General features: G+C 53.1%; 2 protein-coding genes across 5 annotated transcripts in view; both read left to right on the top strand.

The window, feature by feature from the left end:
• The window catches only part of Dpp9 (dipeptidyl peptidase 9), a 33,239-nt gene extending 19,357 nt beyond the window's left edge, over window positions 1-13,882 (top strand). For 2 of the 4 annotated variants that reach the window (XM_021149326.2, XM_021149324.2), the window contains exons 11-21: window positions 454-631; window positions 753-915; window positions 4,291-4,370; window positions 5,394-5,546; window positions 5,848-5,983; window positions 9,348-9,493; window positions 9,701-9,847; window positions 10,385-10,537; window positions 11,062-11,204; window positions 12,140-12,251; window positions 13,085-13,882. In XM_021149326.2, coding sequence (XP_021004985.1) covers window positions 454-631; window positions 753-915; window positions 4,291-4,370; window positions 5,394-5,546; window positions 5,848-5,983; window positions 9,348-9,493; window positions 9,701-9,847; window positions 10,385-10,537; window positions 11,062-11,204; window positions 12,140-12,251; window positions 13,085-13,177 — 1,504 coding nt within the window. In that variant the 3' untranslated portion in view covers window positions 13,178-13,882. Of the gene's footprint in view, window positions 1-453; window positions 632-752; window positions 916-4,290; window positions 4,371-5,393; window positions 5,547-5,847; window positions 5,984-9,347; window positions 9,494-9,700; window positions 9,848-10,384; window positions 10,542-10,646; window positions 10,766-11,061; window positions 11,205-12,139; window positions 12,252-13,084 lie in introns of those variants that run through there. The other 2 variants (XM_029471040.1, XM_021149327.2) reach the window with 2 other exon arrangements.
• Window positions 13,883-15,987: 2,105 nt separating this feature from the next.
• Mydgf (myeloid derived growth factor) lies at window positions 15,988-23,813 on the top strand. Its single transcript, XM_021149344.2, has 6 exons — window positions 15,988-16,200; window positions 17,225-17,275; window positions 20,980-21,041; window positions 21,714-21,795; window positions 22,288-22,360; window positions 23,051-23,813. Exons 1-6 carry the CDS (start codon window positions 16,048-16,050, stop codon window positions 23,128-23,130), a joined length of 501 nt encoding a protein of 166 aa, XP_021005003.1. The 5' UTR covers window positions 15,988-16,047; the 3' UTR covers window positions 23,131-23,813.
• The last annotated feature ends 378 nt before the right edge of the window (window positions 23,814-24,191 follow it).

Below are 24,191 nucleotides of genomic sequence, written 5' to 3'. Positions count from 1 at the left end.
TTCGAGGCCAGCCTGGTCTACAAAGTGAGTTCCAGGACAGCCAGTGCTACACAGAGAAACCCTGTCTCGAAAAACCAAAAAAAAAAAAAAAAAAAGAATATTAGAATATCGTCCATCTTGTTAATGTTAGGCATGATGGCACACACCTGTCATTTCAGCACTGAAGTGGGGGCAAGGAAGGTCGAGAATTCAAAGCCATCCTCAGCCATAAAAGACCCTACCTTTAAAAAACAAAAAAAAACAAAACAAAAAACCAAAAGCCCATCTGTCCCATTTGAAAATGCTGTCCCAGGCCTAAGTCATGTGGATTGTTTTCACTAGAGTTTCATTTAATCTGTCCAGAGATCACAGTACCCTACCCTGGTTGGCCATGGGCTGACTCCAGCAAGGCTGGCCCCTGTGTCTCCTGCCAGCAACTGAGGCCTCATGCTGCCTCCTCTCTTGTTCTTCCAGTGCCTGGGCCATGTTCCTGGACCGTCCCCAGCAACGGCTTCAGCTTGTCCTCCTGCCCCCTGCTCTCTTCATCCCGGCTGTTGAGAGTGAGGCCCAGCGGGTGGAGGCTGCCAGCGCCGTCCCCAAGAATGTGCAGCCCTTTGTCATCTACGAAGAAGTCACCAATGTCTGGATCAACGTAAGCAGGAGTGCCAGGATGCCTCACTATCCCCACAGCCAAATCCCCAGTGTGACACTGAACCGGGCTCAGGGGCTTGGCCAGCTGCAGAGTTCTCTGACCCAATCATCTGTCCCCACAGGTCCATGACATCTTCCACCCGTTTCCTCAGGCTGAGGGCCAGCAGGACTTTTGTTTCCTTCGTGCCAACGAATGCAAGACTGGCTTCTGCCACCTGTACAGGGTCACAGTGGAACTTAAAACCAAGGAGTATGACTGGACGGAACCCCTCAGCCCTACAGAAGGTGAGAGAGCCTCATTCGCATAGGAGGCTGCGGTAGGGAGGGAGGAAGGAGTGCCTGCACCCTGACCCACCCGGCCCTTGTGCCATTGGCAGCTGTCAGCTACGTGTTTGTTGATTGGTTAGGTGGGGTTTCCTAAATACCTATGCAGCAATCAATCAATCAATAATAAGGAAAGAAAGAAGGAAGGAAGGAAGGAAGGAAGGAAGGAAGGAAGGAAGGAAGGAAGGAAGGACAGACATGACTGTTTTTAGGGATAGAGGAGGAGAAACTTGACTGTAGATAGAGGGGAGAACACATCCAGAGGCATGCACATTTAGGAGAGTCCAGGATAAACATGACCAGACTGAGCTAGGCCATATGAGACTGCTGGCATAGTCAAAATGCTGAGTTATATTGAGGCTAGAGGAATGACAGGGTGTGTGTTGTAGAGGGGATGTAGTCCAATGGAGGGGGCAGGGTATGCTGGCCAGAGGGGCCTCAGACAAGTAGTGACCTGGGATGGTGGGCAAACTTTCCAGCATCTACTTTAATATGTTAAAGTAGCTCAGCCCTCCCCCCCCCCCACACACACACCCACACCCCCACACACACCCACACCCACACCCAGGTTTGAGACCTAGGAGCCGCCACCAGGGCATTAGAGTTTGGCCCCTGTGTGCTGAGGTGTGCCACCTGCATTTAGTTTCATCTTGTTCTTTTCTTGGTGTATGGCCATACCTGCTCACTTCTATTTGCCTGTTGGCCATGTCTGTGTCCCAGCCTCAGCCATATGGCTTCAGACCTTCAGATACTCTGGTCTTTGGCCCAAGCAGTTGGCTCTAGGAGCCAAGATGTTGATGTCTGAGAAGGAAAATGGTCGGTATGTGGTGGTGCTCACCTGTGACTCCACTCTCCCACGGCTGAGACTGGAGCGGCAAGTAATAATGCAAGGGGAATTAAAGATGGTGTCTCTGGCCCTAGGGGATGGAGAGAAAGTCAAGTGGCAGAGAGAATGGGGAACATTGTTCTAACAGTGAGGCAGTGCCTCTGGTGACACGCTCCTGCAGAGATCTGAGGAGGACAAGCCCCAAGGGGCAGGGGACACCTTGGGGCTACGTGCAGGACAGAGCTGTGGTGTTGGAGGAGTCTGGAGGGGCTCAGGTGGGAAGAACATGGAGGAGGTGGGGAGGGAGTCTACATGGGCTGCAGACAGGACTTAGGACTGGTCTGTGACCGGAAGGAAGCAGAAAGCAGTTGGTTCTCCATCAGTGTGACGTGACTATTTGGGTCTCTGTGGGGCTCAGATCAGGCCGCAGTCAGAGCCAGAGCTGTCCCAATGGTCTTGATCTGACATGTGGGCCTTGCCTGATGATCTCTCCCAGTGGGGCAGGCCATGGGACTAAGGGTGACTTGGGGTCCAATTGGGGGCTCATCAGGAGAGAGGAGATCAAAGTGTGTTTGGAGTCAGTGGCTTGAGGGGTAGACAGTGCTTCTAAGAGACAATCCGTGGCTCCTGCATGATGGCAGGTGACCTCCAGGGGCTGGGGGCACTTCTAGGCTGTGCAGTGGAGCTCTGTCCTCTACCTCAGGGCCTTTGCACAGACCCAGTCTCCAGAGGATACATTCAGAGAGCAGCATTCCTGTTCTGCTTGCTATCTGCTAGCAGCTCCCCCAGTTGTGACAGCTACACATGTCCCCAGACAATGCTCAAGCCTTCCTTGAAGACGGGTCATCTTCTGTAAGCAGCATAGTTAAGAAGTGCCACATGATACCACAGCAGGCTGTGGCAGCCATGGGCTCAAGGGACACAGTGACTGAGATGCCCTCTCTGAGGGCCTGGTACCAGGCCTCATGTCCTGGCTGCTTGGCACCAAGTGACCCAAGGTGCTGACCAGGCCTCTGTCTCCATGTCCCTCCTGGTAGTGGCTCAGTGTCACAAGAATGTCACCGATTCTGTGTACCCTGCCGGGGTGCACTGAACTCAGGGAGCTTTTGCCTGGAAACTTGCCTTTAACTCATGGTCACCCAGCCTGAGATGCAGATGCCAGCGTGCCTGGCCCCACAGGCTTGCTCAGGCCCCATCACGTGCCTCCTGGCATGATATGATGGCAGCTGAGTATCTGAGCAAGTGAGACCTGAGGAAAAGGAAGGGAGATTCAGAAGGGCCAGCCTGGGCTGAGGCGGAGTTGATACAGTGTCCTCCTGACACACAGGCAGGCCTGGCTTCATCCGCAGCACCACAGACAGAAACCATGTGTGCTGGCCTGTCCATCATTATAACGTGCCAGAGAGTTCAGACTTGTAGGTCATCCTCAGCTACTTAGTAAGCTTGAGGACAGCTTGGGCTACATGAAACCCTGTCTAAAACTGGGGAGAGGGGGAGGCAGGGGCCAGAGCTGGAGATATGGCTCACCTGTTAGCACACTGACTGCTCTTGCAGAAAACCAGGGTTCAGTTCCAGGCACTCATAGGGCAGCACACAACTGTCTGTAGTTCTAGTTCCTGGGGATCCTATGCCCTCTTTTGGCCTCTGCAGGTACTGCATGCACTGAGTGCACACCCAAAGTAAAACTTAAAAATGAAGAAGGGTGGCTGCTGAGGCTGGGGAGGCTGGCATGATGGGGGAAGAGGGCAGCTTTGGGAGGACACATGGAAGATGGGGTGTGTCTAGGTGATCTGTGGGTCACTAAGACCCTGTGGTATTGAGAAGCACAGTGAGAAATCCGGGGCTGGGAGCAGGGGTAGCAGCTTTATGTGTGGTTGGGACCTGTGAGCCAGGGGTCTGGGCAGTGGTAGCCCTCCTGGTGGCCTTAAACTATGAGAACACCACAGGGCATCCACTTGTCACCCCAGGCTGCCCAGTCCACATCTGATGGCAAATGCCTGGTGTCTGTCTAGTTGGGCCTCAAAAGCAGGCCCAGACCTGTTAACCCAGCAGGTCTCTAGAAAACAGAACCTGGTTCTATTTGTAGTTGTTGAGTTTGCACTTGAGACAGGGTCTCAGTGTGTCGCCTCTGCTGGCCCAGAACTCACAGAGATCGTCCCCCTCTTTCTCCTGAGTGTTGGGAGTGTGGTGTCCTTACTCCTGCCTAGTTGCCTCATGAAAGCCTGGGTCTGATTCTGGTTCTGGGGGCCCAGGATGATCTAGTGAGAAATGGCCAGTTGTCACATGTCACACCCTCTGTAAGCAGCACTTCCTGGCTGTTTGCTAGAAGCACTGGGTAGCCCTCACTAGGAGGGACAGGCCCCACTGGCCCCTGAACCGCCCAGACAGGTTCCCTCCTGGTTGCCCCTTAGGTCAGGCTGATAGCCTAGCATCGAGTAGGCTTCCGGTGGCTTCAGTCCCCTGAGCCTGCCCCCTTCCTGCCTCCTCACCTCTGCTCTGCTTTCTCACAGATGAGTTTAAGTGCCCCATCAAGGAGGAGGTCGCCCTGACCAGTGGCGAGTGGGAGGTCTTGTCGAGGCATGGCTCCAAGGTACCCCATTAGCCCTAACTCCTCCCCTTCCCCATTGTCACGGGGCCCCAGGACATTAGCACTTTCCATAGCAGGAAGGGGCACATGTTGGGGGGGCTGGCTCATCCTCAGGGCTGCCCAGGACCCTGCAGTCAGTGCAGTAGAGCCCCACATCACCCACTTCTTCCTGGGACCTCCCCACATGGTGGCTGCAGGTGTCCAGACTTCACTCAGGGTCCTCCTAAGCAAAGAATCAGAGTTAAAGACTTTTCAAGCTGCTTTGTGTATTTCTGAGTTTTTTTTTTTTCATTTTTTAACTTTGCATTGCTGGCATAGAGCCAGGGCCCCCGTGAGTGCCCCCGTGAGTGCTAGGTGCTTCCACACTGAGCTCCACCCCAGCCACACGCAGTGGGAAATGCCCTAATTGCCCATACCGGCGTGACCACATCCCTACTTGTATTGCCGTAGACACAGCTTCCTCGTGCGGCTTTGAACCTTTTCCTCTAGTTAATTCTAGAGGGGAAAATGAAGCTGAACCATTTTCAAATTTTGCAGACAGTACTGTGGATGGACTCTTCTGCAAAGAGTAATGGCATTCCAGTGCTCTGAGGGGCTGAGGAGGGAAAACCTCCACATTTAGGTTAGCTTGGGCTCCACAGCCAGACTCAGCCTCAGAATAAAACAGTTGGTCAGATGCCATTTTATTTTTTATTTCTTTCTTTTTTTTTTTTCCAGAAAAGGTTTCATATAGCTCAGGCTGGCTTTGACCTTACTGTGTAGCCAAGGGTGATCTTGAACTTCTGGTCCTCCCAAGTGCTAGGTTCAGGCATGCTCCACCACGCCCAGCTCATACGGTGTTGGGGATGGATGCCAGGGCTTTGTGCATGCTGGGTATGCTTTCTCCCCCTGACCCCTGGGTGCATCCGTGGGACCTACACGCTCCGCCCTCAGTCTGATGTGCTACAGGGCTGCAGCTGGCCCGGGCATGGGAAGGAGGAACTGTGTCCGAGGCACGCTGGTCACACAAGTCCCCATTGCCTGCAGATCTGGGTCAACGAGCAGACAAAGCTGGTGTACTTTCAAGGTACAAAGGACACACCGCTGGAACATCACCTCTATGTGGTCAGCTACGAGTCACCAGGCGAGATCGTACGGCTCACCACGCTCGGCTTCTCCCACAGCTGCTCCATGAGCCAGGTGTGCAGGCCACACCACACCCACCCCAGCCTCCCAGGGTCCGGGAGGACAGAAGTGTGGGGAGGCTGCTCCCTCTGATCAGCCCACAGCTCTTAGCCTCTTAAAACACTCTAGAAACCAGGCTGATGCCTGTCCATTGAGGACGAAGCCTGGGTCTCCAGGCTGGGAATGACCCTCACTGGGCAGGTTCATCACCTGCAAAGGGCGTGGCAATGATCCACAGGCGGGTGGGGCTGAACAGTGTCTCGGGGGGAGGCAGAAGCCTGCTCCTGTACACTGAGTGCCATCCTGTGGCCAGCAGAGCTTCGACATGTTCGTGAGCCACTACAGCAGTGTGAGCACGCCACCCTGTGTGCATGTGTACAAGCTGAGCGGCCCCGATGATGACCCACTGCACAAGCAACCACGCTTCTGGGCCAGCATGATGGAGGCAGCCAGTGAGTAGTGTGGTCTCAGGGAGCTGGCCTGCCAGCCAGGGGGAAGGGCAAGGTAGACAACCGGGCTACCAGGGACAGGTGCACGCCTGGGGAAGAGTCATCTCGGGTCAAAAGAGGTTCCCTGTGTGTCTCTCAGGTGTGGCTGCAGATGCAGGCTGGCTGGGACCCTGGGGTAATAATGGCTGTGACAGTGCCTCTGAGCACCGAGATGTTGGGAAGGTGTAGAAGTTTTTTTATTATTGTTGTTGTTTGTTTTTTCGAGACAGGGTTTCTCTGTGTAGCCCTGGCTGTCCTGGAATTCACTCTGTAGACCAGCCTGGCCTCCAGCTCAGATCTGATCTGCCTGCCTCTGCCTCTGGAGGACTAGGATTAAAGGCATGTGCCACCACTGCCCTGTGGAAGTTGTAATTCTGACAGGGAGTACAGGGTCAGTTACCAGAGGGACCTCAGAAAAAGAGATGTTCTGAGAAATCACCCCAGAGCCTGAGGTGCACTGCAGCTCTGCCTGCAAGGCTTTGAGGTTCAGTTTCAGCACATAGGACTTTGGGTCCTTGTTAGTTCACTGTCCTGAGCATGCCTTGGAAAGACCTAGAAGGGTGGCAGGGGCTCAGCGGCAGAATTCAGGCATATCAGAAGCTCCAGCTTCATTCCCAGAACCCATGCATCTTAGTCTGAGTTCCATTGATGTGAGGAGACACCATGACCAAGGCAACTCTTACAGTTCTGAGGTTCAGTCTGTTGTCATCATGGTGGAAAATATGGCATCGTCCAAGCAGGCCTGGTGCTAGAGAAGGAGCTGAGAGTTCTCCATCCATAAGCAACAGGAGACTGAGAGCCACACTACACCTACAAACCCGCCCTCACAGTGACACATACACTTCCTCCAACAAGGCCACACCTCCTAATAGTGGCACACCCTGTAGGTGAGGCATTCAAATACAGGGGTCTATGGGGACATAGCATATTCAGACCACCACATTCTATTCCCCGGCCCCCATAGGCTTATAGCCACAACATAATGCAAAATGTATTTAGTCCAACTTCAAAGGTCCCCATAGTCTGTCACAGTCTTAACAATGTTAAAAAGTCCAACGTTCAAAGTCTCTTCTGAGATTCATGCAGTCTCATAACTGTAATCCCCTATAAAATCAAAGTTAAAAAGCAGATCACATACTTCTAACATACAGTGGCACAGGATATACATTACCATTCCAACATTTAGGGATGGGAACATAGTGAGGAAAACTGGACCAAAGCAAGACTGAAAACACTGGGAGAGCCCCAAACACTGCATCTCTGTCTAATGTCAGACTATGCAGATTTCCAACTCTCTCCAGCTTTGTTGATGAAAGCACACTCTCTTCTTTCTCGTAGGCTGGCTCCATACCGTATTAGCAGGTCTCCTCAGCACATATCCCATGGCTCTGGCATCTCTCACCTCTTGGGCCCTCCAGAGCATTCCAGGCTTCACCTTCACAGCTTTCTACAGTGGCCCCTCAGGGCCTCCATGCAGGGACAGCCCTGCCACACACCTGGCCTCCGCAGCTTTCCTTACTCACCGAGGGAGACTCCATAGCCCCTTTCTTCTAACCTTGACTCTAAACCCAGAACCAGATGGCCAAAGTTGCCAAGTTCTGCTGCTTGCTGGGACTGGAGCATGGCCTCCTTATTCAGTTACATCCTCACCAGCTTTCTGTTTTCAGTGGTTTCCTACGTGGCCTAAGCCTGGCTGCCCTGGAACTCGCTATAGACCAGGCGTGTCTTCAACTCATAGATCTGCATGCCTCTTGTCTCCACAGTGCTGGGATTAAAGGCATGCGCCTGGACCTAGTCGCAAATCCTTTCACATGGTAGAGGCTTAGCTGGGTGGGATCTTGGCCCGAGGTCACAGCTCCCTTATTCCTTTTAATATCTTTAACTTGTTTTTATTTCTCCAACTGAGGCTTTAGCTCAGCCACATTTTTCTTGGCGCCTCCTTTCTCCTTTTGTATCTCGCCTTGCTCAGCTTGCTCCTTTTCACGAGAGTGAACTCTAGCAGTCACCAAGAGAGTATATCTCAGGTCCCTTTTGAGATTTCCTCTGCCACTACAATTAATCTTAAACTCTTCACTTTAGCTTCAAGGCAGACTATTCAGACAAGGACAGAAATCAGCCACACTCTTAGCCAAAATATCATAAGAACAGCCTCTAGGCCATACACATACTAACATTCTTCTCTGAATCCTCTTGCGCCAGGCCCCCAGAGTTGAAACCACCCTCAGCACCACCGTCTTCTATGTTACTACTAATATAGCCTGTTTATCCCTACTTAAAACATTCCACGGCTTTACAAATCCAAAGTCCCTAAATCCATATTTCTCCAAACAGAAGGATGGTCAGGTCTTTCACAGCAACACCCAGTCCCTGATACCAAGTTCTGTCTTAGGGTTTCATTGCTATGAAAAGACACCACCACCACCTCGACAAGTTCAGAGGGTCACTTCACCGTCTTTTTTTTTTTTTTAAGATTTATTTATTTTATGTGTATGAGTACTCTATAGCTGTCTTCAGACACACCAGAAGAGGGCATCAGATCCCATAACAGATGGTTGTGACCCACCATGTGGTTGTTGGGATTTGAACTCAGGACCTCTAGAAGAGCAGTCAGTGCTCTTAACCACAGAACTATCTCTCCAACCTGGTCCATTATCTTCCTGGCAACAAGCATGGTGGTGTGCAGGCAGACATAGTGCCAGAGAAGGCGTTGAGAGTTTTAGATCTTGGACCACAGGCCACAGAGGGATACTTTGAGCCACACTGGGTGTAGCTTGAGTACAGGGAACCTCAAAGCCCACCCTAACAATGACACAGTTTCTCCAGCAAGGCCTCACTTCCTAACGGTGCCACTACCTGTCAAGCATTTGTTCACGAGTCTAATCAGGGCCAAACCAATTCAAACTGCCACACCAAGTGTGCTCATCCTAGCCCTCAGGAGGTGGAGGCAGGAGGATTCTAAGTTTGAGTCCAAGCCAGTGTGGGCTATATAAAGAAATCCGTGTCTTAGGTGGCCGGTGTGGCTGTGAGAAACAGAGTGGGGGACCCAGGGCAGTCACGGTTGGGGGTACTGTGTATATTGATCTGAAGCCATCATTGGCTTTCACCATACTGCAACTACCCACAGTGGCCAGAACCCTGTGGTGGAAAAACCCTGGGGTGGGGCAAGTTCTTGGCCATTGGGATTGTTTGCCCCCTGTGGTGGCCCCCATGCAGCTCCCCCAAGATCATCCTTCAGGCAGAAGCAGCAGGGGCAGGTAGGTCCATGGGCCAGGTCTTGCAGCGGGCATGGTCTCACCAGCCACTCCACACAGCGCTTTTGTTTTCTCAGATTGCCCTCCAGACTATGTGCCCCCTGAGATCTTCCACTTCCACACCCGTGCAGACGTGCAGCTCTACGGCATGATCTACAAGCCACACACCCTGCAACCTGGGAGGAAGCACCCCACTGTGCTCTTTGTCTATGGGGGCCCACAGGTGCATGCACCCTGGCCCAGGCCTTGCCCACCCAGCAGCCCCACAGCTATCACTAACCACCCCCAGCACTTCCCCCCACCCCCCTGCAGCTGTCACCCCCCCCGCCCCCTGCAGCTCTCACTCCCCACTCCCCAAGCACCTCCATAGCTCTTACCACCCACCCCCAGCACCCCCGCAGCTCTCACCGCCTGCCCACCTTGCCTGTAGGTGCAGTTGGTGAACAACTCCTTCAAGGGCATCAAATACCTGCGGCTAAATACACTGGCATCCTTGGGCTATGCTGTGGTGGTGATCGATGGTCGGGGCTCCTGTCAGCGGGGCCTGCACTTCGAGGGGGCCCTGAAAAATCAAATGGTGAGTCCTGCTTCTGCAGTGTGGACCTTGAGAACAAGTAGGTCCTGGGGAACACAAGTTTCCTCCACTCTAACCAGCCCTGAGTGGGAAGGGAGAGGATGGTGGCCCAAACACAGCCTAACACTATGGAGTTGCCTCAGTCTAGGGAACCCAAGAGTATGACAAAAGAAGGGAACAGATAGGGTGGTAGTGACTGAGACAATGGTGATGATGATGTTGGTGATGATCATGATGATCGTGATAGTGGTGATGAAGATGGTGATGATGGTGGTATGATGGTGGTGGTGATGGTGGTGGTGGTTATGATGGCAGAGATGATCGTTTTAATGGTGGTGATAATGGTGGTGGTGATGATAGAGCTGATGGTGCCAGCCTGCACACATAAAGAACAGCTTTAGCAGGGCCCTTCTGGGCATATACTTCTAAATACTACTTGGTGTCTAAGAGCACAGGCTTTTCTCACTAGCACCATGGCGACATGGTGTGAGATGCTGGTCATCCCCCAGTGGAAGTCACAAGTGGGCTGGATTTCCACAGGGCCAGGTGGAGATTGAGGACCAGGTGGAAGGCTTGCAGTACGTGGCTGAGAAGTATGGCTTCATTGACTTGAGCCGAGTCGCCATCCATGGCTGGTCCTACGGTGGCTTCCTCTCACTCATGGGGCTCATCCACAAGCCACAAGTGTTCAAGGTGGGTTTCGCTCCTGTGTGGCCACCTGCAGCCTGATGCCCACCCCAGAGCCCCACCCCAGAGCAAGCACCTCGGCAGGGCCTTGCCACCTGCCTATCTCTCCCCGCAGCCGCCCCACGAGGCCGAGTCCCCCTCCTCATTGCCTGCCACCACCGACCCCAGGATGGCATCCGCCAGCAGCTCTATGTGGGAGGCCAAGCCCGGGACCCCCGCCTCGGAGGGGCAGAGGTGGGGCATGCTGTGAGGAGCAGCAGGGGGGCGCAGGCCCCGGGACTCGCAGGGCACTGTGGGGCGGCGGCCATGAGGAGGCGGAGGAGGCTGGAAGGTGGGACGGGCCCTCCCTCCACATCCTGTGTGTCCCCGAGCAGCTTAAGGCCCACAGGACCTGTCTGAGGGCCCCCTTCCAGCCACCACCCCCATGCATGAGCTTCCCAGCCCTCCGCTGAGGCCCACAATCTCGGCCAAGGCCACACTCCACATCCGACGCCTCTCTCCCTGCCCCATCCGTCCCCTGTGTCTTCCAGGTAGCCATTGCGGGCGCTCCTGTCACTGTGTGGATGGCCTATGACACGGGGTACACGGAACGATACATGGATGTCCCCGAAAATAACCAGCAAGGCTATGAGGCAGGGTCTGTAGCCCTGCATGTGGAGAAGCTGCCCAATGAGTAAGCACCCACTCGCCATCTGCCGCCCAGCTCCCACCCTCCCTGCCAGCCATCCGATGAGCTCAGGCGTCCAGGTTTCTGTTAGGGTGTCGTTAGAGCAGGCCCCACAAGTGCAGGACTTGGGGCTAAGTCTACAACTGACTGTGGCACCCTGGCCTCACAGCTCCAGTAGCCCCGTGAGGTCCTGTCTTGACCTCACACATGGTCGCCTGCCAGATGCCAGTGTCAGACCCAGGCAGCTATAGTGAGGCACAAGCTATTGCCTGCACCCCTGCAAGACTCCTACAGTCAGGCTCCCATGTGCCAAGCTGAGGTGTGGAAGCAGAGGAGGGGCTGCCAGGACCCAGGCATCACTATACTAGGACAGCTCTTTCTCTGCAGGGATGGAATGTTCTAGAACTAAAGAAGTAACTAATGGGTACACAACATTATGAAGCATCAAAGGCTATCACTTGCCTGAGCATTGTGGTTGTGCATAAGCATATAAAGTTCAAATAAAATGGCTAGGTAGGCCTGGCTTCGTGGTAGCGCGTGTGCCCAGCATGCAGGAAGCCCAGGGCCCCAATGTAGAACCCAGGCCTGACGGTACACGGCCTGTCAGCCCAGCACTCGAGAGGTAGAGGCAGGAGGATCAGGAGTTCAGGCAACCTGGCTACATGAGACCTTGCCTCAGAAATAAATACAGGAGTAAATAAATCTGAGTTAAAGGAGAGTACCCACCTTCCTGGTTCCTCCTACCCCTTTTGATATTCTGAGGAGTCACAGGTGAGAAGATGCTTCCAGAACTTTCCACCATGCCTAGGCATGGAACTACTGTAGACACCCCTTTCCCTCTGCTTCAGTCCTGCCTGCTGCACTGGAACTGGGGGATGACTCTGAGCCTGTGGGCACTGCCCTGAGTCCCAGGACTTTACCAGCTCCGCTCTCTTCTCTAGGCCTAACCGCCTGCTTATCCTCCACGGCTTCCTGGACGAGAACGTTCACTTCTTCCACACAAATTTCCTGGTGTCCCAGCTGATCCGAGCAGGGAAGCCATACCAGCTTCAGGTACACGGTTTGGGGACCAGGTCAAAGTCCCAGGCGCCCATCCTCTGTCCCCCTACCCCATGCCCCTTCTACTGTGTGAGCTCCGAAGGGTCCTGTGTTCAGTCACGTCTTTACTGACCAGCCTGTGCCAATGGTCACCACATCCCAGGCTGCATCAGTGACAACACCTCAGTGACTACCCCTCAGTAAGACCCCAGTTTTGATGAACCCACTTGGCTACAGGCATGGGAGTGCCCCCCAATGATTAGAGACCCAAGAGCAGTTACCTGAGGGAGAGGACATTTAAAGGTCCAGGACTGAGTGAGTTGGTTTAGAAAGAGGCCCAGGGAGCCCCAGACCCAGGCACAGCCATGAGAGTGAGAGCCCTAAGATTTGGGGCCTTGCTGGGGGAGCCTTGTTGGCGAGGGGTGTGGCTTACTGCAGAGGCAGGTCTTCATCCCTGAGGTGGGGAGACAGTGCCAGTGTGAGAGTGGACTGTGGGGGAAACCAGACAACCAGGACAGCAGAGGGGCAGGGATCCTTCTCTGAAGGACTCCATGAGTTTGCTGTCCCTAACTGCTCAGGGACCTGAGGTTTGGGTGGGGTCGGTGTCCTCAAACTTGTCCATGGATGGATTTACAGCAGGCAAGGATAGCAGGGTTTTCAGCCTTCCCTGAAATCACTTGTGGCTGACGGCTGTGGTCTGTGGAAGAGATCCACTCACCGTAGACCTGGTGCCACAGTAACTATGTCACCGAGGCCTCAGTCCTATGTGGTGAGCCACTAGTGAACCCGCCCTAGGGGTGCAGTGGGGTCCCCAGGTGGGCCTGACCACAGCCCTGCCTCTTCTGCAGATCTACCCAAACGAGAGACATAGCATCCGCTGCCGCGAGTCCGGAGAGCATTACGAGGTGACGCTGCTGCACTTTCTGCAGGAACACCTGTGACCTCAGTCCCGACTCCTGACGCCGCCACCGCTGCTCTTCTTGCGTTTTTGTAATCCTTTCATTTTTGAAGCTTCCAATTTGCTTGCTGCTGCTGCTGCCTGGGAGCCAGGACAGAGGCAGTGGCGGCCCCCATGCCGCCCTCCTCGAGCTGGTGAGGAGAAGCCGCCATTGAGCACACAGCCTCCACCAGACTGCCATGGCCCCGAACCTGCAGCTCCATCCTAGTGCAGAAGCATGTGCCTGCCACCTGCTGCCCCCTGCAGAGTCATGTGTGTTTGTGGTGGGCATTTTAAATAATTATTTAAAAGACAGGAAGTAAGCGGTACCGAGTAATGAAACTGAAGGTACAGCACTGGGCGTCTGGGGACCCCACGGTCTCCCAACGCCCAGACTATGTGGAGCTGCCAAGCCCCTGTCTGGGCACCTTCTGCCCTCCTGTCTGCTGCCCGGATCCTCCTCAGTTACCACCTAGGGGTGTCAGGGTCGGGAGTAGGACCTGTCCTGACCTCAGGGTTATAGCCCTTCCCCACTCCCTCCTACGAGAGTTCTGGCATAAAGAAGTAAAAAAGAAAAAAAAAAAAAAAAAAAAAAAAAAAAACAAAACCAAACCACCTCTACATATTATGGAAAGAAAATATTTTTGTCAATTCTTATTCTTTTATAATTATGTGGTATGTAGACTCATTAAACAATTCCAAATGAAAATGGTGCCGCAGTGAGGCTCCTTCTCAAGTGGTGTTGGCTGGAGAACAGAGGGACTGCAGGGGGCTCTGTGGGCCCTTGGGGTGTCAGGTGGGACACTTGGGCCCAGGAACCACATAGCTCTGAGAGGAAGCCTCCTCAGCAGAGGTAATGGGGCTCTTAGGGGAAGAAGGTATCCCCTGCTGAGCTGTGGCACTCAGGGGGCCTTGCTCCATCCCTGCTTCTTCATTGCCTCTTTTCTTCTTGGCTTCTTCTGAGGAGAGAGTCACACCAGGCAGAAAATATCATGAAAGAAATTTATTGAGGAGTCCAGGGACAGCTGCCCTTTGTCTCCCAGGAGCAGACAACTGGGAATTGGGCCGAGGGGGCAGTGCTTGGATTTCTGAGAGGGGCAGAGATGTCCAGATTGAGGACTGGTGGAATTTCCAGTGCTGAGCTCAGGGGAGGCTCAGTGATTGGTGGGCTTTTTTTTTTTAATAGAAATCTCAAGGGAGATTCCTGCTCAGCGATTGGTGGCTTTTTTTTTTCACCCCCTTTCCCTGCATCAGGCCCATGGCTAAGGGTGGGAAGTCCTTCCTGGCTGCAGCCAGCTTTTGCTGAGGCGACATCTCTGTGGGACTGCTGGGGGTGGGGTAGGCTGGGGAGGAGATGAGCCACTGTGAACAGCTCCCATGAGGACTGCAGGTTGAGATGTCACTGGTGCTGCCACTTTTGACAGCACTTGTGGGACACTTTACCGCAGCAGCCCATAGGCTGGGGTGGAAAGGAGGACCCCGCCACTCCTCTGGCTTTTGTGGTGCACCGCTCAGGGACTACAGGAGGCCTGGGATGGGGCAGGCTAAGGTGGCATCAGCAGCCATTTGAGAGGAAAGAGGTTCTTGTAACTAGATTGAGGATCACTTGGCCCTAGAGTCTAATTTTAAGTTACATACTTATTTTCTGTTGTGCAAGGCTGCTTGTCCCAATTCACATGTAGTGAGAACAGCTTTTAGAAGTCAGTTCTGTCACCATCTAGGTCCCAGGGCTGAAGGACAGTCAGCTGTCATGGCTGCAAGCCCTTTACTCACTTCCATCTCGCTGGCCAGTGGAAAGATGGGAAAATTATTCAGCAGCAGAGGGCTGGCCAGGCATGCTCTAGGTCCGGTAACAGCATAGCAACACCTGTGACCTATAGGAAGCTGCAAAACCGGAAGACTCCACTTTTAAAGTATTGCTATTATATTATTTTCATGTCTGTGCACCACATGCATACCTGGTACCTGCAGAGGCCAGAAGACATTGGATCTCTTGGAAATGGAGTTAAAGTTGTAAACCACCATGTGGGTGCTGGGCTTCAAATCTTGGTCCTCTATAGAACAGCCAGTGCTCTTAATTGCTGAGCCATCACCGCAGCCCTCACAATAAAATATTTTTGAAAAATATGCCGGGCAGCGGTGTCGCACACCTTTAATCCCAGCACTTGGGAGGCAGAGGGAGGTGGATTTCTGAGTTTGAGGACAGCCTGGTCTACAGAGTGAATTCCAGGACAGCCAGGGCTACAGAGAAACCCTGTCTTGACACCCCCCCTCAAAAAAAACAACCAAAAAACAAACCTTAAAAAAATATGTATGCATGCATGTGTGTGTGTATATATATATATATATATGTAAAATGTTACAAAACAAAAAACAATCAACAGGTGGTGGTGGAGGCCTACACCTTTAATCTCAGCACTCAGGTGGCAGAGTCAGGCAGATCTGAGTTCCGGGCTAGCCTGGAGAGAGTTCCAGGACCCTTTCTCTGAAACCAAAACCAAAAAAATAGACAAAAGTGAAATAAACCATATTTATTAACAAATGGATAATCTAACAAAATTAAACACTGTCAACCCCCATATTGTCCTGAAGTGAGTCCGGGAGCCCATTTAAGTGAGATATAAAAATATCCGGGGGACGGGAAAGGCAAATGTTACCTGCAAACTCCAACCCAAACAGCGCCGAGACGAAGTCGCCCTCCAGGCATCCGCGAGCGTCAATCAGAGGCGCTGTAGAGCATCACGTGCCAAGTCGAGTCCCGCCCCACCATAGCAGCCAAATCGGGCGGGGCGACGTTGTCACCGTTCGGCGCTGACGTGTCCCGCGCGTGTCACTCCACGTTCGCGAGCGCCTGCGCATTGCCCCGGAAGCAAGATGGCAGCCCCCAGCGGAGGCTTCTGGACTGCGGTGGTCCTGGCGGCCACGGCGCTGAAATTGGTGGCCGCTGTGTCCGAGCCCACCACTGTGCCATTTGACGTGAGGCCCGGAGGGGTGGTGCATTCGTTCTCCCAGGACGTAGGACCCGGGGTACGTGCTAAGCCTCCTGCCCGGGAATCGATGCCTATGGACTTCCGATCAGGTGGTCCTGGAGACCGGCCAGAGTGGCAGGGGCAGGGCTACCTGAAGAAGGGACCTGGCTGCCTCGTCTGTCTTCTGTCAGTCACTCCCTACCTGCAAGGCGACTTCCCACTGCCCATCTCATTGTAGAAAAGGGAATGCTGGTTGATAAGAGCAACGGATCTAGGGGACTGGCTATACAGGTCGCACGTGGGTTACTCACTGAACCCTGACTAGAGCGGAAGCACCCCCAAGCCTTACACGAGTCCATCACCTCTCCTTTTAGCGAGCCAGCAGTCAGCCTAGCCTCTGCCCGCCCCAGCTTGGCTTCTGGGACAGCTGTGTCCCTAGTGACCATTTCTTGAGACCATTACTATAGTCCTGTGCTTCCTGGCAGGTTTGTGTTGCGGGCAGGAAGCAGTACAAGCTTGTACCTATCAGAAGCCCCGAGTACTGACCTCATAGGCGATGTTCTAGGGATGACTGCTGAAGGCCATTTGACCTTCCTAGGAAATCGCAGTGATTTGAGCAAAGTTCTGAGCTCCTGAGAGGAGAGAAATCTGGTGGCCTCTGGAGGGTGTACTGAGGGATGGAACCTATAGTCTCACATAGGCAGAGCCAGTGTTCTGCCCCGGCCCTAGGCAGGGGCTCCACCCCTGAGCCACATCCCTAGCTCCTCATTAGGGGATTCTAGGTGGGACTCCACCCCTGAGTCACCCTCCCAACCCCTCACTGCTGGATTCTAGACAGGCTCAACCCTTGACCTTCTGGGCAGGGGCTGATGTATATCTCAGGCCTTTTTGATCTGTTTTACATTGGGACAGCACCTCGCTAAGTCACCCAGATTAGCTTATGTCCCAGTTTCCCAGTTCTGCGCCAGCCTCCTGGATACCAGAGATGATGTGCATACAGGACCATGCCCAGTATGCTAGGGTCTTGGTTCTGAGTATTGAGATCTTTGCCCTTCAGCCTCCTTTTATTTCTCCTTCTACAGAACAAGTTTACATGCACATTCACCTACGCTTCCCAAGGAGGGACCAACGAGGTAAGTTCCTCAGGGTGTCACACGACTGGTGTCAAGGGAAAGTGGCCAGATTCCCGAGGCTCTGAAGTCCCAGTCCCTTGAGCCTGAAGGACTGCTAGTTGCCTTGGCTTCCGCCTAATGGAATCAGCAGCCCACGGTACGGATCCCTGACTCTTAGTCTATGTGTAAGCAGTGAGCCACCAGAGCCTGGGACAGTCCTCAGGGCAGCCTGTAAGCTGACAAGAGGGCCGATACCTCAGCGGCACCCAGGGCATCGAGGTGAACTGTTATGAGGTTAGCTGCCTGCACACTCTGGGAGACAACTGTCCCACACACAAGTTAGTTAGTTCATTCATTGGAAATACTGGTGTATCCAGAACCTTGGACATGCATGTTCTGAGCAGAGCTTTCCATAGGAGCAATGAGTGGAAGTGTCTTAGTGTCCACGGATGGGCAGGGGCACACAGCACCTCAACAGTAGGAATATCACACACCCGTGAACAAGAGCATTGTGTATGGCATGGAGAGAGATAACAGCCCTGCTCGTGGCATTGAATGAATGAGTTTATTATGTACATAGCAAATAAGGAAAAGAAATGGAGAGACTACAGACAGCAAAACCATCTTCAGTTAAGTACTCAATGAGCAGAAACCAGCATGCAGTGACCACAGAGGCCCGAAGGGGGCATCGGATCTCCTGGAACTGGAGTTACAGTTGTGAGCCACCATGTGGTTGCTGGGAATCAAACTCAGGTCCTCTTGCAAGAGCAGCCAGTGCTATAACCACCGAGCCATCTCTGCCAATCCTTGGTTAGTGAATAAGAAGAAACCATCAGAGGAAGCAAGATGGCAGTCAGCTGGAGAGCCCATGGGCAAGCCCCTAGGACCTAGCTCCCAGCCTACCCTCTCCCCTAGAGGCAGGGTTTTTAAGCATGTGTATGTAGTTGGATGTGTGGCTGTATGCACGTGTGTCTCTGATGTTAGAGGAGCTTGGGTTATTGAGTGGTTGTGAGCTGTCCTGTGGGTGCTGGGGACTGAGCATGGGTATTCTACTTAGACTCACCACTGCTGTGATGATAACCGAAGCAGGCTGGGTAGAAAGTGTGGATTCGGGCTGGTGAGATGGCTCAGTGGGTAAGAGCACCCGACTGCTCTTCCGAAGGTCCAGAGTTCAAATCCCGGCAACCACATGGTGGCTCACAACCATCCGTAACGAGATCTGACGCCCTCTTCTGGAGTGTCTGAGGACAGCTACAGTGTACTTACATATAATAAATAAATAAATCTTAAAAAAAAAAAAAAGAAAGTGTGGATTCAGCTTGCACCTCCATATCACTGGCATCATTGAAGGAACTCAAGCAGGGCAGGAGCCTGGAGGCAGGAGCTGATGCAGAGGCCCATGAGGGTGCTGCTTACTGGCTTACTCCTCATGGCTTGCTCAGCCTGCTCTCTTAGAGAACCCAGAGCCACCAGCTCAGAGAGGGCTCCACCAACAGTGGGCTAGGCTAATCACTAAGAAAATGTCCTGGAGGCTGGTGGAAAGTCTGAGTTTATGGAGGTGTTTTCTCAACTGAGGACTCCTCCTTGCCTGTGACTCTAGCTTGCTGAGTTGAGATGAAACTGTCCAGGACAGCAGGTCATCCATCAGGAGCAGCACCTGTTCCCCAAACCTCTCTCCAGCAGTCTGTAGTTAGCTCCTGGAGTGGCTTATGCCTGCTGTTGTCGTTGCTGCCCATTACCGGGCTGGGCCATCCCTCCCTCCAAGACCACGGAGACAGTGCCTTGAGATCCCACTTCCAGAACCAGTTTCCCAGTGAGCTCAGGGAGAGTGTGACAGTGACGATTTCTATTACAAGGAGAGCGGCACTGACCCCACCCCAGTCTAGAGGGACCTCAAGGATGCTACTCAGTGAGAGACAGAGACACAAGTCACGCTGTGGGATTCCATTACATGAAGTATCCAGGACAGGAGCCCTGAGATAGAAAGTGGATGTGCTGGGCCAGAGAGAGGCTTGAGGGGAGGCTCAGCATGGGGCTGCCTTTTGGACTGATGGAATGTTCTAGATGCAAGGTTGTCATGGCTGCACTGTGGACTTCACAGATTGTGTGCTTTAATGTGAATGACCCAGGGGATGGAGATTTTCTACTTTATTCTGTGAGAGGTTTTAGGGTTTGGCTGTGCCAGAGATTAAATGGCTATAAGAGGGCCCAGTAGCAAGTAGGATAGATGGCAGGCAGCTCTCTCGTGGCTGAGGCAGGAGAATCTGGAGTTCAAGGTCATTCTCTACAGAGAGATCAAGGACACAAGACTGTCGCTAAAGAAAAAGCAAGGTGTGGGCCCCCTGAGCAGCGTTTCTCAGATGGGCTATTTTCAGACAGCAGAGGCTCTGGGAACAGCACAGAGTCAGGAGTTAGCAGATCTGTGGCGTCACCAGGAACCACTCAGAGCTGGCCCCTGGCCTTGGCATGAGTGCAGTTAGGTCTCAGGGCTTCACCTTGGGGGAGAATACACACAACTTGTAATTGACACAGGTAGGTCCTGGCCTTGAGAGCCCCCCTTGGGAAGCCGGGAAGGGCAGTGATGGGCGTCCCTGGGTGAGGGCTGGAGGCGAGGGCCACAAATACTCTGTGAGAACTGGCTAGTTGTTTGGGGGTTTTGTTCTTGGTTTTGACTTTTATGTTTTAATTTTTTTTTTTTAAGATTTTTTTCCATAGTGAAGATCAGTGCCTGTGACTTGTGTGTGTTAGGCAGCCACTCCACTGCCCAGTTCCATCCCTAGCCTCTGCTGAGATTTTTTTTTTAAAGATTTATTTATTTATTTATTATATATAAGTACATTGTAGCTGTCTTCAGACACTCCAGAAGAGGGAGCCAGATCTCATTACAGATGGTTGTGAGCCACTATGTGGTTGCTGGGATTTGAACTCCGGACCTTTGGAAGAGCAGTCGGGTGCTCTTACCCACTAAGCCATCTCACCAGCCCTTATGTTTTAATTTTATGTGTATGGTTTTTACTTGCATTAATTATCTGTGCACCAGCTGCATACCTGGTGCCTGTGGAGACCGAAAAAGGACCTCTGAAAGAGCAGCCTGTGCTCTTAGGTACAGGGCTGTCTCTCCAGCCCTGGCTGGTTTTTGGCTTTGGTTTTGGTTGATTGTGTTGGATTGTTGGCTTTTGATAGCCCAGGCTGGATCCCTACAGTTTATGTAGGTGAGACTAAATCCTGGGTGCCCTGAGTGCTAGGTGCTAGGGTGACAGTCATTCCCCATTGCCCATGTGCAAACTACAGACATTCTCTACTGTGTATGCGCACACCACGGGTCCATGCAGGACAATTGGAAACAGGCTGGGTGGTGGTCCTGCGACCCTGGGGAAGCTGTCAGTGAGTGTGTTGGCACCAAGGCACTGGACAGAGGAGGGAAGGGAGGAGAAGATGGCAGATAGCAAGCAGGGCCTGGGGAATCTGGTCAGGAGTGGAGCTAGAGCCCCGTGCTGTAGCTGATCCACAGTTCCCAACTGAATTTAGACAGGGTCTTCACTGTTGCCGCTTGTTCTCAAGATGTCTTACAGGTAAAAAAAGTGACTGGATAGTGCCCTCCACCAGCAGGGCAGTGTCTGTGGCTCTAGTGTAGGATACAGAGCCTAGGAGGAACCGTGTGTAGCAGGCCTTGCGAAGAGGCTAACCACCTGTCCTTGCTCATCAAGCCTGTCCTCTCTCCCCAGCAATGGCAGATGAGCCTGGGGACAAGTGAAGACAGTCAGCACTTTACCTGTACCATCTGGAGGTGAGCTGCTGTGCACACGCTGGGCTAGAGGTTCTCTCTCTCTCTCTCTCTCTCTCTCTCTCTCTCTCTCTCTCTCTCTCTCTCCAGCTACTTTGCATGCGCACACCACAGTCCATGCAGGACAAGTAGGAACAGGCTGGGCAGTGGTCCTGCAACCCCAAGGAAGCTCCAGTATGTGTGCTGGCACCACAGCACTGGGCAAAGGAGGGAAGAGAGAGGAAGATGTCAGAGAGTAGGCAGGGGGCTGGGGAATCTGGTCACACAACAGGAAGTCACCAAAACACTGCTGATTCTATTGTTCGGTTCTGGGGAAGCAGAAGCCGGGATACCAGGAGCTCAAGGCCAGTCCCGGCCACAGAGTTAGCTGGGGGCCATTCTGGGCTACCTCATTTCCTGCCTCAAAAACCAGTCTTGAAATAAAAAAAAGAAAGTATACAGCAGGCAATAGCCCTGACCCCAGAGCTGTCATCCGTCCCTTCCCTACTCCCTGACCCCAGAGCTGTCATCTGTCCCTTCCCCACTCCCTGGCGCCCATAGAGCTACTTCTTACCTCTGGCCTTGGCATCCTGGAGATTTACCACCATGGAGTCCCACATCACCAGGCTCTTTCCGGGGCCTCAGTTGGGTCCCCTCCCCCTCCCCCATTCCTGTGCTAACTCTGTCTTTCCACAGGCCCCAGGGGAAATCCTACCTCTACTTCACACAGTTCAAGGCTGAGTTGCGAGGTGCTGAGATCGAGTATGCCATGGCTTATGTGAGTGTCAGTCACGGGGACCCGAGGACAAAGGGACCTGCAAGGCCCCAGATACCATTCACTGCAGGGGACAGGGCCCCGTGTCACTCAGCCACCCTGTTGACCCCTAGGGCTCCCACCCAAGTTGAGGGCATCAGCGGGAGGCCCACTATGTGGGTGGTTCCTGCAGAGTGGCTGGAGGAGCCAGGGTGGCCTCAGTCAGCTCCTGTCCCTCGGGCAGTCAATGATAGGCTCTTCCTCAGAGTACCAGTGCCCTCAGCAGCCTCACCAAGTGTGTTTCTGGGAACCAAGGTGACAGACTGAGGCTGTCCATCACCTGTGATCTGACCCACTGCTTGGGCTCTGCTGGGACTACTCCCTGGGAATACCACACCCGCCCTAGCAAGCATGCCTGACTTTAGGCCACAGTGCCCAGGAGACAAAACTGAGGGGACCGGAGGGCACTTCTCTCTCCATGACGTGTGTCTGCTCAAGTATTCTGTTTTATTTTAGTCCAAAGCCGCATTTGAGAGAGAGAGTGATGTCCCCCTGAAAAGTGAGGAGTTTGAAGTGACCAAGACAGCAGGTAGGTGAAGGTGGTCCCAGCAGGCGGGAGGTACGCCATCACCCGGCAAGAGCCATTTGGAGAGAGGTGGAGGAGGGTCCTCGTGCCTGTGCACTGCAGATCAGAAACTGTCTTGAGAAAGGGCTGCAGGCTAAATTCAAGCTGCTTGTGGGATGAACCTGTGTCAAGGTTGTTCCAGCCAGTTTGGTTCACAGCATCCTAGTCACCAGTACTGGTCCACTTTCTGTTGCTGTGACAACACACCTGAGGCAAGCTGCTGCATAAAGCATAAGGACCATTCAGTGCCCAAGTCTAGAGGCTCAAGTGCACCAGAGCACCTCTACTAGACTCTGTGAGGACCTGGTGAGGAAGACACTGGCAGAGCCAGGGAAGACAGTCCACATCCTCACAAGAGCCCACTCAAAGGCTTCACTGAGGAATTCTAGGCAGAGGCTCCATGCCTGCGACGCCCCCAGCTCCCTCACAGGGGGCTGGGAGGAGGGGGATCCTCAACAAGGACTCCACCCTCACCATGCCCGCTAGCCCTCTTTGTAATTTCCCAGTTTCCTTTGTAGTTCCCCATGCAGGCCAGGATCTCCTTGTGTCACACTGCCCGGCTCTGCAGTTTTCTATTTTCATCCACCTCACGCCCAGCCAGACCTGGCCTCTGTCGGACCTCTGTCAGGGTTTAACTGTGCTTGTGTCTTGCAGTGTCTCACAGGCCTGGGGCCTTCAAAGCTGAGCTCTCCAAGCTGGTGATTGTAGCCAAGGCGGCACGCTCGGAGCTGTGACCCTCGCCTGTCAAGGGCCTTCATGTCCACGTTCCTCAGGCACACTGACCGGGACTACTTGTCTAGGGCACTGGTTCCCATAGGAGCTGCCCTGCCCTGCACAGGTCACACTGTGTCACTCCACAGAACTCTCTGAGCCCGGTCACCTGTTTTGCCAGGGAAGATGCAGGACATGTGCGGGGTGGGATGGAAGGACTTCCTGGCTTTCCTGAAGTCAAGATGTGGTGTGGTTTCCCCTCTGAGCCACGGATGAGTGTCCCCATCCCAGGACCACCCGTCCAGGGCAGCTCCACTCAGAAGGATGGGAAAGGATAGAAAAAATAAATAAATAAGTAGCCACCTTAGTGGTGGCTCTGTGGGGCCAGGACTCAGACATGGATTCTCACCGTTTTCTACAATAGCAGCACAATAGAGGCACATGGCCTCTCCTTATAGTGACTGTCACATAGGTGCCAGCACAGTGGGTCACAAGGCAACCAATGACTTTGCACCCACAAGGACTAGTCTCTCTCTCTCTCTCTCTCTCTCTCTCTCTCTCTCTCTCTCTCTCTCTCTCTCCACAATGTTGCCTTGAATCCACACTGTGTTCTCTAATACTAGGACCACAGGGCAAGGCCACTGTCCCCACAGATTCTGGATTTGGGATTTTGAAGTCAAATGAAAGCAACATGTTTTTAGATTTATCTTATGCTCTGTGTGTGTGTGAGAGAGAGAGAGAGAGAGAGTGTGTGAGAGTGAGACAGTGCTGTGAATCTCTGCTGTTTGTGAGAGAGTGAGACGTGTGTGTGTGTGTGTGTGAAAGAGAGAGAGAGAGAGAGCTGTGAATCTCTGCTGTTTGTGTGCCAGTGGAAACAAGAGGGCATTGCATCCCTGACACTGGAGTTACAGGTGGTTGTGAACCACCTGTGGGTGCTGGAAATTGAACCTGGGTCCTTCTGCAAGAGCGACCAATTCTCTTAACTGCTGAGCCACCATTACAGCCCTAGTAAGAAATCTTAAAATAAGTAAATAAATAAAACAAAGGGCTGGAGAGATGGCTCAGTGGTTAAGAGCACTGATTG

The sequence above is a fragment of the Mus caroli genome, chromosome 17, assembly GCF_900094665.2.
Source record: "Mus caroli chromosome 17, CAROLI_EIJ_v1.1, whole genome shotgun sequence".
Lineage (NCBI taxonomy): Eukaryota > Metazoa > Chordata > Mammalia > Rodentia > Muridae > Mus > Mus caroli.
The sequence above is the reverse complement of the archived record's forward strand: the minus strand, read 5'-3'. Positions and strand labels throughout refer to the sequence as shown.